Here is a 13,468-nt window from a genome sequence, read left to right as displayed (position 1 = left end):
TCAAAATCCATTTTATTAAATAATTTTAAAACTCAGCCAAACTCAAACCAAATGATAAGTATCAAATTAATAATTTCAAAATACAACAAAATCTATATCAAACGTCAAAAAGTCGTACGTCACATTGTGTGCGTACTTTCCGTTAACGTACGACAAGCTGTGACAGCTATTCCGGCTCCAGCTGCGGCTCCGATTTTTGCATTGTGTTCCAGCAGTAAAATGATAATTTTGAATTTAAGAGAAAATCCTATCGTCCAAGAGATGGCCAACCTCTCAGACTTCGAAAGCTTTCCTGTAGCCAATGACGTCGTTTCTTCGAGTTCGAACAAAAATATGTCCCAAATCATATGATCGAAAAAAATATCTGGCCTGGCAAAATTAAATTTTTCTTTTTCTATACGACGGGACGTAACTTTTGGAGTAAGCGCACATTAATTTATTGAGTGTCCTGTAAGTGAATTTTCACTTTAATAAAATTTCAATATTATTTCAATATATATGTGCTTTAGAGTAAATAAGTTACAACAAAACATTTCCTTTACTTTATTGCAGATACTAAGTGAACATTCAACTCTTTAGTCTGATCATACATTTATTGCATAGCAGAGAAGTGATTTAAAAAATCTACAATAATGGCTTTAAGCGATGCAGATGTTCAAAAACAGGTAAATATTTTTACAAATTATTGATTGTCAAAAGATTTATTCACTTTAATTTCTTATAATCTTTTTGATCCACTGCAAAAACCGCTTATGAATTTATGAACAAATTAAATTTTTTGACAGCCATTAATGACTATGAAGTCATGAGATTAGCTGTCATGTGAGAGAAAATTAAACAAGTATCTAAAATGTTTTAATATATTTTTCATATTGTGTAGAAATATTTCTTAGATGGGAAATAAGCATGCGTATTTAACTATTTAGAAAACATTGAAATATGTTTTTTGAAGTCAAAAATGCTTACTTAGTGGGATTTGTATTTGAGGTACGTAGGTATATTCGATTGGTCAGGTCATGTGACCTGAAGGTTATTAAAATATACCTATACCTACATTTCATGGTTTCGATTTTTTTGGTAATAGGTTGGTAGGTGGGGTTTGTTAAAAATAATACCTCAGTATCCTTTTTTCTTATGAAAAATATATATGTTTTTAGGAAGGATTGTTATGAAACTGTAATGTCGTATGTTTTAGTGTGGCGTTTTTTATTCAATCTGATTTAGGTATAACCAATTTTCAGCAAACTTTCCTAAATTGATTCTTCGATTACATTTTTTGTTTTATTCTGACGACCCATAATGTAAAAGTCTGAGATGCATCTTCAGCCGATATCTTGAGACATGTGGCAGAAATGATTTCGGTAAATCCGTGATCAAAAAATTAGAAACGCTTATGTCAACTAAAACATTTTACCACAAAAATTTGTCTGCATTTAAATTTTTTATATTGACTTAAGTTGTTTTACCGTATTTGGTAAATAAAAAGCATGAAGGATGTTTTGTACATGAAAAATGAATAACTAAAAGTTGTTTTGGTAAAAGCAATTAAGTAAAACAAAAACATTAATAAATGTATAAATACTCCACTTATCAAAATTTTATTTTACTATTTAATTGTGTATACAGGGTTATCCATTTTGCGGATTCAAAAGTTAACGTAAATAAAACACATAAAATATTCTTTTTTATGATATTTCTTGTATATACAATTTAAATGACCACGACGCGCATTGTTCTAAGCATCGATTCTTTTGAGGTAATTTTCGACCACCATAATACGGTATCTGAGCCATAAACTTCACGAATGTTGGTAAACAAGGTCTTTCGCGTAGCCCCACAAAAGAAAGTCCAGTGGTGTCACGTGATTGACTGTGACAGTCGTTCCATGGTCGTTTTCGAAGAAGTAAGTAAATAAACAGTGACTTTGTGGATTTGATTGCCTTTTTTTCAATTACTTGAGGGTTTGCAGAACTCCTAGTACGAAAATGTTGTTTACTAACATAACATTAACATAATCGTCGATGACGAACCATTCTATATATCTACAACCTTGTGAATGGTCAGCTCCAGTTGTTATGTGAGCTGGATGTAGATCCAAGTGCAACATTCATCATAATGTGCCGTAAGACGTCCTTATTCCTGAGTGCGACGAGAAATAAACACATTCGGGTCTTCGGAAATACTTTTACTGGCATTAGCGATATTTTCAGTGGTACGAGCCAAACGATAACGCAGAGGGCTTACATTATTGTAACCAATCTAGTCACAATTTTGTCAATTGCTTGCGTAGTTGGAGGATTATCTAAACACTAATCTCCTCTTAAAGGAGATATGTGGCTGTGGCAGAATCACCATTGTTGTAGTAGGTTTTTAGAATTTTAATGCCGTGTGTGATAGTTAAGCGATCCATATTCGTAAAAATCAGACTTTCACCTAGTTTCGACAGATATCGAATTACAGTCCTATACTTTTGAATCCGCAAAATAGATAATCCGTTATAAAGGCAAAATTACTGCAAATTTTTGCTTCATATTCTTCTTAATTTTTCTAAAAGAAAAATTGCAAGTTAAAATCTGCTTTCGGAAAAACTATAAAAATAGACTTAAGAGCTTTTACGTTTTGAATACAGAATATATGTAATGACAAAAATGAAGTCAAGAATTAAAAAATACAATTTGGAAAAGTAAGATCTTCATACAAAATTTAAATTTGATTATATACTGCTCATTTAAGATTCACATCGTCGCTGCATGCAAACGTTTATTCTTATGCATAGCTTTTTTATATCAGTACTGGAGTGGGGTCTTTGAGGGTCTCACAGCCGTTTTTATGGATTTTAGAACAAAGTAGATATAACCTTTAATTCGACGCTTATCTGGAGTATAGTGGTTAATAATTACACAACCATAGTTTAAATAGATCAAAAGGATAGATATAAAAGCATTTAGAATGTTTTTTTCGGCTGGATATTTTTGCAATTAATTTGCTTTTTTATTTTACTTCTGTTAAACAATATTATGCAATAGATTTTAAAATTGGTAATATTTATTGAACGTGCGAATCAAAAACCCTGAAATAGGATGGTACACTAGGTACATTGATAAACTTATTCTGAAAAGAAATATAGCTTACAAACGTTGGAAAAGGTTCAAGTTACCACAGTTGTTCATGCAGTACAAAACGTTAAGAAATGCAGTGAATATTCAAAGAACATAAAATCTCTTGGTATTACGACGAAACAAAAGATTGCTGAGGATGATTGTGAAGTAAATGAACTAAACAAACAGTTCGTAAGTTCTGTTTCTGACACAAATAATATTGTTGCGTCTGACACAAACTTTGAAAGAAGTAATGAGCTTCTCTCAAGTTTCAGTTTTAAAAGAGTTTTTGAAGTTGAGGTATTTAAGGCCTTAAAAGACATAAAATCGGACGCTATTGGACTAGACAATATGCATCCTTAGTTTGTAAAAATTATTCTTACTTTATATCTCCTTTCTTGACACATATCTTCAATTCAATATTAACAAAGTCCTGTTACCCGGCACTATGGAAAGCTTCAAAAATATTGCCAATTCTTAAAAAGTCAAATTCGCAACAAAAAGAATACCGACCAATTTCTATCCTACCATTCATCTCAAAAGCATTCGAAAAGATCGTTAGTCAGCAGATAACAACATTCTTGGAAACACGGAATTTAATTACACCGACGCAATCTGGCTTAAGACCGAAACACAGCTGTACGACTGCGCTTCTTAAAATAAGCGACGACATACGACAACAAATCGATAATAATAAAGTCATAACTCTGGTTCTCCTTGATTTCTCTAAGGCGTTCGACACTGTTTCGCATACAATTCTTCTGAAAAAACTGAATTCTTTCTTCTTCTTTGAAAACTCAGCCTTAACCCTCATAGCACAGTATCTAAGCCATCGAAATCAGGCTGTTTTTGCTAACTCTAGGCTGTCGGATTTCCACCCTACCCCTAATGGTGTGCCCCAGGGATCGATTTTGGGACCACTCTTATTCACACTTTTCAATAATGACCTTCCATCTGTACTCAGGCATTGCAAAATTCATATGTATGCTGACGACGTTCAAATTCGTTTGAGCTACAAAATCGGCATGGTAGAAGACGCAACTGCCAGAATAAACGAAGATTTGATGTGTATAAACCAGTGGTCCAGGGAGAATCATCTTAAACTTAACCCTAAGAAATGTCAGGCAATCGTCATCAGTAATACTGCAATAGATACTTCTTATTTCCCTAGTATTGAACTTGAGGGGAAAACGTTAAGTTACGTTAGAACAGTTAAGAATCTTGGGATTGTTTTTAACCAGAAACTTACATGGGACGATCACTTGACTTGTGCCGTTGGTCGAATATATGCTGCTTTGCGGGTTTTATATATATCTGCCAGTTGTCTTCCAGTTTCAACAAAAATGACTATAGCAAAATCTCTTGTCCTAGCAATACTTTTCTATGGCAGTCCCATTTTCTGTGCTCTTTACAGCGCTAATAAACGATAACTTCAAGTCGCGTTTAATAATGTTGTTCGCTTTATTTATGACTTGCGACGGTTCGATCATGTTTCGATGCAAGCAAGTAGTGTTTTCAACATGACCTTCTACAACTACATTAACTATCAAACTATCCTAGTACTTGTCGATACCGTTCCCAGCGCATATTTATAATAATTCGATAAAGACAAAATAACTTCAATCAATCAATTTCTTATTTTATATAAGATAATTGACTAGCTTTGTAGTGTAAGTTTGCATTCACAAATCTAGTTAAATTTTGACAACGTAGCCACTTGCTTTGTGAATTCGCACGTTGCTGAAAATTGCGAACAAAAGTATAGATTTGTATTCATTACCATTGTTAGATTATTCTAATTTGTGTGGACATACTCAAAAATTGGTATTTGAAACTTAAAGGGATTTGAGATAGTTATGTGTGCTTCCTTTTGCTTGTACACATATTTATTGGACAGAGTATAGAATGTTAAATACTTATTATTTTGATCGCAACCTACATTCCAAACCGTCAAAAGTCGGGCAGCTAAGATGAATTATAATACTCCTACATATAAATATTATAAGGGAGTTATCTCCCAATAAACGCTAGTGGTCGGCTAATTCAGTCTTCCGTAGTCGGCCCATATCTTAAGTTCTACATTTTGGCCCAAGTAAATAATTATCACAAACAATTAAAGAAAAAATACTTAGCACTTCCCTACTATCACAAAAAGTTGAAAAAAAAACACTACTCTAAAAGTTCTTTTCTATTGCGTTCAAGTAAACAATTGCATGTCGCAGTTCTTCAAACTTTCCATACCCAATAGGTAAAGGCATCGCTTATAGAACACTTGGTTTTCCTGAAATAACCGATATCTGGACTTTAAAGGTATTACCCCGGGTAGTCTGACACCGAATAATAAAATAATAATCAGTTAGGTATCGAGTACTCAGTTGCTGTACAAAACTTGAGGTAGTGTTTTTTCACGTTATTTGAAGCAATTAACTATTAAAAATTGATTTCCTTGTGTTTTATACAAGTCCATGATTTATTGAGAGCCATATTTCTTCACAAATTCGTTAAATCCCTCTCTTTTCTAGTATATCTTCTAAATTTGCATAGGTAAAAAATGGAGATATACAAATTGTGTTAAAAAGGCAGTATGATTTTGATTTGTGCAGTAAAGTAACATAAACAAAATATGAGCCAACTTTGGAAAACAGTTTAAAAAAGCATGTTTTCTAAATTCGACCCGTTACTATTAATGGAGACAAAATTATTATTCTTTTAGGGAAAAAACTCAAAAAAGTATGATAATTTATCTAAAAATTCACTTTTTTGTAGATCACTTTCACTTTTTTTTTAAACAAATTTACACTTCAACCAAAACCTTGACACCAACAAGATTGTTTAGCTAGGTTAAATGGTATTGCCAACAACTTCAACAAAAAATTGGACCTTATATTCTTCTCGGACACACTCAATACTGATATTGCTGTAAATTCAGCCAATACCCTACTTGTCGAAGAAGACCGACATGACCCAGCATTAGAGCTATCTTTTAATTTAAATGTATGTAATGTTCCTAATTGCTCCAAAAAAATCATGAATTTAACTTTAAAAAATGCAGACTTAATGAACTTTTGTTATGTAATGTTAACTGGAATCATTTGTTTGAGAACTGTGATATTAATGCTATGTGCTATACATTCTACTGTGTTCTCTTTAACTTTTTTATGAGACCACACCATTGCGAAAACCGCGCAATATTTCTAAATCTCCTCCATGGTTTGACTCTTGCTTAAAAAACTTAAAAAATAAAAGAAACAAGGCCTGGATTAAATATAATAAAACAAAAGCTGATAATGACTTGGTAATATACAATGAGCTAAAAAATATGTTTATTGACTATTCAGATATTCTTTATAATGACTTTATTTTAAATACTGAAACCGATATAAAAAAACAACCCAAAAAACTTTTGGAGCTGGTAATTGTAATAGAAATACTGACGGGTATCCAAACTGCATGTTTTTTAACAACGAACTTAGCCATGACTCTGACAAAATTTCAAATATGTTTTATGTAATTTTTTCAAATATGCTTTCGAAGTAGCGAACTCGTTTGGCAGAAGTTGGCCCTCTCACAAAATTTCCCTCATTTGAATTAAATTAGTCTTTGGATCTCTTAAGATGAAATCGTTAGCAAAGCTTCAGAACTTGACGTTTGTTATAGCCCTGGCCCAGATGGTGCACCTTCTTATATTTTGAAAAAATGCGCATCCTATTTATCCTATCATCTTCATATTCTTTTTAATAAATTGCTTAAATCTTCAATTTTTCCTGAAATTTGGAAAACTTCGTTCATAACACCGATACATAAAAAGGGTAGTAAAAATGAAATACAAAATTATCGTACCGTTGCAAAACTGTCCGTCATACCTAAGTTATTTGAGTCCAATATTTGTAAAGTCATATCCTTTAATTGTAAGTCTATAATTTGTCACAGTCAACATGGTTTTGTTCAAAATAATTCAACAGTTACTAACCTCTTTCATTTCAGTTCATTTTGTTTCGTTTGAAAAACGGCAACAAGTTGACTGTGTCTTCACAGACTTCAGTAAGGCCTTTGATAAATTGTGCCATAAAACGTTAACTTCCAAACTTAAATCCCAAGACTTTAATGATACATTTGTTAGTTGGGTTTCGTCGTACTTATATAATAGATCATAAATCGTAGTTTTTAGGAATGAGCAGTCATCATATTTTTATACCAACTGTGGCGTACCACAAGGTAGCCACTTAGGACCTTTACTGTTTATTTTTTAAGTTAACGACTTATAATTTGCAAACGTATTGACTCACTTGACGACTGTTTACTCCTACAAGATGATCTAAATAGTTTTCGCGAAATGTGTTTTATAAATAAGCTTTCACTAAACATAGACAAATATAAATCAATGTGTTTTACACGCAAAAAATGTTTAGACTTTCAGTTATCAATTAGACTCTTCTTATTTGAATAAACTCTCTACTCTCTCTCGGTATTATTCTTGACTCAAAATTAACTTTTACAAATCATTATGACTATATTATTAAAAAAGCAAATAAGACACTCGGATTTATAAAACGGTTTTCACATGATTTTCGCGACCCTTATATTCTTAAACATCTTTATATATCATTCGTAAGACCAATATTGGAATATGGCTGCATAATATGGGCTCCCTTTTATTCAGTCCATATAAACAGAATAGAAGGAGTACAAAGAAGATTCATGCGCATCTGCCTCCGTTTCTTCCCATGGTCCAATAGGCTCGAACTTCCAACGTACAATCCGAGGCTTACGCTCATAAATCTTCCATCGCTATCTAAACACAGAGATTACATTCAGTTATGCTTTATTATAAAATTAATCAATGGGTCAGTCATATCGCCATCAATTTTGGAACAATTAAACTTTATTTATAGCCGTTCAAGTATTAGAAGACAAGTTCCTTTAGGTCCTACATCAAGCAGATCGAACTATGGTAAAAGCAGTCCCCTCAACCAATAGATTTCAGTTTACAACAAGTATTACTTTTTGGTATATTCTGTAAGCGATGATTTTAAAAGTAAAACATTTAAATTCAATTTTTTCAACACTAAAGTTTTTTTTTTTGAAAGTTGCTTAAAGGATTGTAAAACTATTTCTTAGAATACATTTCATCATTTTTTTAAATAAACAATATATATGTTGTATCTTATTTGACATTCATTCAAGAATTTCGAGTAGACACTTTTCGACTCTTACATTAAAGTTCAAACTAAATGCAATTAAATTTAAAATTAAAGAATAATAGATGTAAGAATAAATGTAATATTAGTCTTAAATTCTAACGTTGGTTTGTTTAACGAATTCAATACACAAACCTGCAGTGCTTGAATTTTTTGCAAGACAGTGAAGACTTAAAGTATTTTCTTATAGATCGCATCGCATATTATCTTTAAATTTAAAAGTTAGTGGCCGACTACTCGTGTTGACCGACCTTACATGCCATCACCATATAGTCTCACATGGTAGCTGTCTCTCAAATTTCAAGCTTGGGTTATATACAGACAAAATAAAAAATGTATTGTATGGAATCCCAAATAATTACTTCAAAGCTAATGTCATTTTCATGATAGTATACCTTTTATTATTATACAGATAAGGTTATTTAAGTTGTTAAAATGATATTTTGAAGGCCCCCTGACATAAGTCTATACTTTGCAAATGAATACATAAACAATTTGTTTGCAAGTACTGTTCTCTTCATGACATGACTTATAATAGCGTCAAACTTTCTTTCTTGAGCGAAGATTAGCTTAAAACCTCTTTTAAAGAGTTTAACTTCTATTCCACAATTCAATGTTTAGAATAATTCTAATAACGTAAGCTGTTAAGATTTTGAAAAATTTAATTAACAAATAAATATTATTAGGTGTGAATTGTTAAATATTAAAACGTTAATCTCAATCGTTTTTTCCCGTTTGTCTCATTTCATTTCTTCTTTTATTAACTATTTTAATTATTAAATTTTTAGATCAAGCATATGATGGCTTTCATTGAGCAAGAAGCCAATGAAAAAGCCGAAGAAATCGATGCTAAAGCCGAAGAAGAATTCAACATCGAAAAGGGTCGTCTCGTACAACAGCAGCGCCTTAAAATCATGGAATACTATGAAAAAAAAGAGAAGCAAGTTGAACTGCAAAAGAAGATTCAATCTTCCAATATGCTTAATCAAGCTCGTCTCAAGGTAAGCGTTCAGTTCTATTTCTTAGAATACATTTCATCATTTTTCTGAATATACAAACAGTTGCTAGACATAATTTAATTTATTTTATTTGTATGTTGTTTCTTTTTTGACTGACATTCATTCAAAAGTTTCGAGTAGACGCTTTTTGTATAAACTCTTGCATTAAAGTTCAAACTAAATGGCAATTAAATTAAAAAATAAAAACTTTCGGATTTATTTTAATGATTTTGTGTATTTTTCTTATCCACTAGGTTCTTAAAGTGCGAGAAGACCATGTTCGCAGTGTATTGGACGAGGCACGTCGCCGTTTAGGCGAAGTCACAAAAAATCCTACCGAATACAGGGTTGTGCTCCAAAAACTTATTGTTCAGGCTTTATATCAGACCATGGAAGCTAAAGTCATCTTACGTTGCCGTCAAGTTGATCAAGCTTTGGTCAATGAAGTTCTACCAGCTTCTGTAGAACAGTATAAGTCGAACATTGGAAAGGATGTGGTTATTTCTGTTGATACTGAAAACTTTTTGCCACCAGACACATGTGGAGGTGTAGAGTTGATTGCTTTGAACGGAAGGGTTAAGGTGATTTTTTATTTAAATAAAGATAAAAACGAATTAAATATACATATGTGGGATTAATGAATTTATTATTTTCAGGTACCAAATACTCTGGAGTCCAGGTTGGAATTGATTTCCCAACAACTTGTGCCAGAAATCCGTAATGCACTGTTTGGTACTAATCCCAACCGTAAATTCACAGATTAAATTGCTTTGTAGTTACTTTGTTTTGTGTTATTATATTTTTTCTTCAATAAGTCTTATGTATTTTAAAAGTTCAACAACAGCCAACAAAAGGATCCATTAAAATCAGTACATAATTACATAACCTTATATATAAACGTTCATAAAATCATAAAATAAAAACAACAGCCAGCATAAATTTAAAGATAAAGTAATGTTATTTGAATTATACAAAGCAAAATAATAACTAAAATTACCAGACTTAAATAAATGGATTATGTGTAGGTAACAATAAAAATGTTAAACAAAAATTATACCTTTATAAAAAAAATATGGAAACATACAAATGAATATTAATGTAAATCAGCAACAGGTTTGTGTTAGTTCTTATTCTTTTCCTAATTAAAAAATATTATATTGATATCATAAACATTCCTGTTAAAAAAAAATAGAAGTTTTAAATTTCTCTAAAAATATCTGTCTTTATTTGTATCTAACATTTATAAATGTATACAATTTATTTGTTATTATTTTTTTTATTGATCTTTTGTTGTCTATTCTTAAGAATTTAGTTTGTCACTTTTTGAATATTTTTGCTGTGCAATGATTTGGAGGAATTCGTAGTTTTGGCTTGATGTAAAGAGAAGATAAAACATTAATATACCCTATGCATATGCAACTCCGTTTAGTTTACTAAAAAATCAGCATCAGTATGTTTTAATCACTGGAATTCTTGAGACTACTGAGTTACCATCTTTTCAGTAATGAATTCCACTGCTTAAAATGTATTTTTTTGGTAAGTTATTCGGCTTTTGCATAACCGAAAAAAAAAAGTTGTTAATGCGTTTTTATTAGAACTTACAAAATGTAATGTTTCCCTTTCTTTGTCTTCCTCTCAATAACATGTATTGTGTGTGTGTTTTACTGCTGCTTCATTAAAAAGATAAGAGTTCTCCGCCAAATTTTACTTCTCTTCACAAAGAGTTTAAACAAACGAATAAATTCTGAATTTATTATACAGCTTAATATTTTTGTCCTTACTTTCGTAATTATGTGTTTTTGGTTATTTTCACATTAGCTAAAATTTGTTTTGAAGTTGAAACTGTTAATGACATAAAATTAAAAACGTATATTATACAAAACGAAGATTTCAGTATTTCATGTTAAAATAAAATTTGTCAACATATAAAATAAATAAATTAAAACATTTTGGTTTGTTCTTCATACCACTTAAACAAATAAATGTAATGTGTTTCATTTTTGGTATTTTTTCCTACCTTCCTTTATACACCTTTAATGGCAGAATTTATTTTTCTGCTTGATAAATGTTGGATACATAAATATTATGTTATCTATATGTTCGTATTGTATACTTTGTGTGTTCAAATATTACATATATCTAATAAAAAGAAAGGCCTATGTAAGTTGTTGATTTTTAATTATGCTCCTTCTTCTTTCGACGTGTTATTCAACGATATTAGAAGAAAAAATATTTAATACAAGAAATTTTAAAGCTTGCTAAATTTGTTAACAGTTTTTAACTTGAAGATCCTTGATCCTTTTCAAATATTCATTCTATAGGAGTTTATTTTGATTTTATTCTGTTTTTGCATTAGAAACGATATGTTAACCAAATAATAAATAATATCAGATATCTTGTTAAATAAAAATATTCGTTACAGTGTTATCATTATCAATTGTTATGAAAAATAGTGGTTTTTGTTCGTTGATTGCATTGAACAAGTAAAAGTCATTTTAACAACTGTTTATTAAATATTTGTAAATATCAATTATACATTTAAGTGTGAAATCAATTAAACTGAAATATATTGTACATTATGATAGCCAATAAAATAAATGAATACAAAACAAAATAATAAAACTTTATTTTGAAGACATTAAATTGATGTTTTCGGTATTTGCATAAAGTATTTTATAAAAGTGTTATAAAAATATATTAGGTGGCGCAACAGACTAGGGCCTAGTTAAAGACTAGGGCCTAGTGATTTGCAGCTCTCAACCATTCCTGTGTGCATGTCATGTCAGGGATGAAAGGGCATATAGTTTTATGCCAGATCCGAATTGTTGACAGAAATTATAACTATTCGACAGGGATCGATCCCGAGATCTCAACCTTGACTGTCCTACGCATTAACCATCACGCCACAGTTACTACTTTAAATTTAACTAGAAATAAGTAGTGTTTTCCAAAATATAAATTTGTTTAAGGCAATTTGTGTATCAACTGCACGGGAACAAGACAAATCAACTGCAAACATCTTAAAAACGCATGCTTTAGGCTTGAGGAGGACAGTAAGGCTTATAACAATTTTGTATTTTATTTCAAAAACAACTCAACCTCTATTTTGTTTGAATAAGTGGACTTCATTAGTTTTAGATAGTTTTATTTTTCTTATATACTCTTGTCTAAAACCTAACTATATCTTTCCTACGTTGAAAATTCGCATTCTGTGATAATAGACTTTAGCCCTTTTAGGACATATATATAATACTTAAACAACTTCCGTTGTTCCATAAAACTAAGATAGATTTAATCGTTTATTTCTGTTGTTATACCCTCAGGTACACTATTTGTTTTATATATTTTACCTTAATAGGGTTTCTCCGTCCACTTCGGGCTTTCTTTATTTGCTAAATTAAAAAAACATTGCTTTTTTCTCTTTCAAGTATATTTATTGTAAGGTTCTGTGTGTATTTTCGGCTGTTCCTTCATGTACAAACAATTTTTCAAGAAACTGATATTCGCAGAGGCACTATCTTTCAAAAGTCTGTCCAATTACTAGCATATTATGCTGATGACATTGACATAATCTGCTGAAATCAGCGTGATGTAAATGGGGATTTTGCGAGTATTGAGGCAGAGGCGTCATTAATTACTTTAACGTTTAATGAGGGAAAAACAAAGTTCATGCTATCATCGAGAATTCAATTGAATTTATTAACTTAGGACTAAGAAGAAATAAAAGTAAAAATTTAGCTGACTTAGACTTGGTCTTGCTTAACTTAAAATACTATATAATGAAAAAGAGGAACTAAAACACGTTTCTTTTTGTATAAAAAGCGAGTTACTTGAGTAAGGAAGTAGTGTTGCTCAGGCACTTATTCATTTTGTACATTGAACTTAAAACTAGGAAACAAAAGGGAGTATCAGTCAAACCGACCAGAGAGAAATTGCTTCCACAACGGAACGATTCAACTGACACCACAAATCTTTATTCTTAGATTTTGTTAAGATTTTAATAATTAGAGACTTAGTTTTCAATATTACATTTGTATAAATGTATGTACATATCATTTGTGCTTTTGTTTTTTTTTTTTTTTTAATTACATTTTATTATGAACTTCACTAACATTAATGAATAATTTAATTTTTTTATATTTATATTAAATATGTAAGATATTAGTTTTGCTAA

General features: G+C 30.8%; 1 protein-coding gene across 1 annotated transcript; it reads left to right on the top strand.

The window, feature by feature from the left end:
• The first annotated feature begins 293 nt into the window (after nt 1-293).
• Nucleotides 294-11,277, top strand: LOC129938622 (V-type proton ATPase subunit E). The gene is made up of 5 exons (XM_056046288.1): nt 294-450; nt 553-665; nt 9,085-9,297; nt 9,549-9,875; nt 9,951-11,277. The coding sequence occupies exons 2-5, from the start codon at nt 633-635 to the stop codon at nt 10,056-10,058; spliced, it is 681 nt and encodes a 226-aa protein (XP_055902263.1). The 5' UTR covers nt 294-450; nt 553-632; the 3' UTR covers nt 10,059-11,277.
• The last annotated feature ends 2,191 nt before the right edge of the window (nt 11,278-13,468 follow it).

The sequence above is a fragment of the Eupeodes corollae genome, chromosome 1, assembly GCF_945859685.1.
Source record: "Eupeodes corollae chromosome 1, idEupCoro1.1, whole genome shotgun sequence".
In the NCBI taxonomy this organism is placed as follows: Eukaryota; Metazoa; Arthropoda; class Insecta; order Diptera; family Syrphidae; genus Eupeodes; species Eupeodes corollae.
This window is presented reverse-complemented; position numbering and strand designations above follow the sequence as displayed.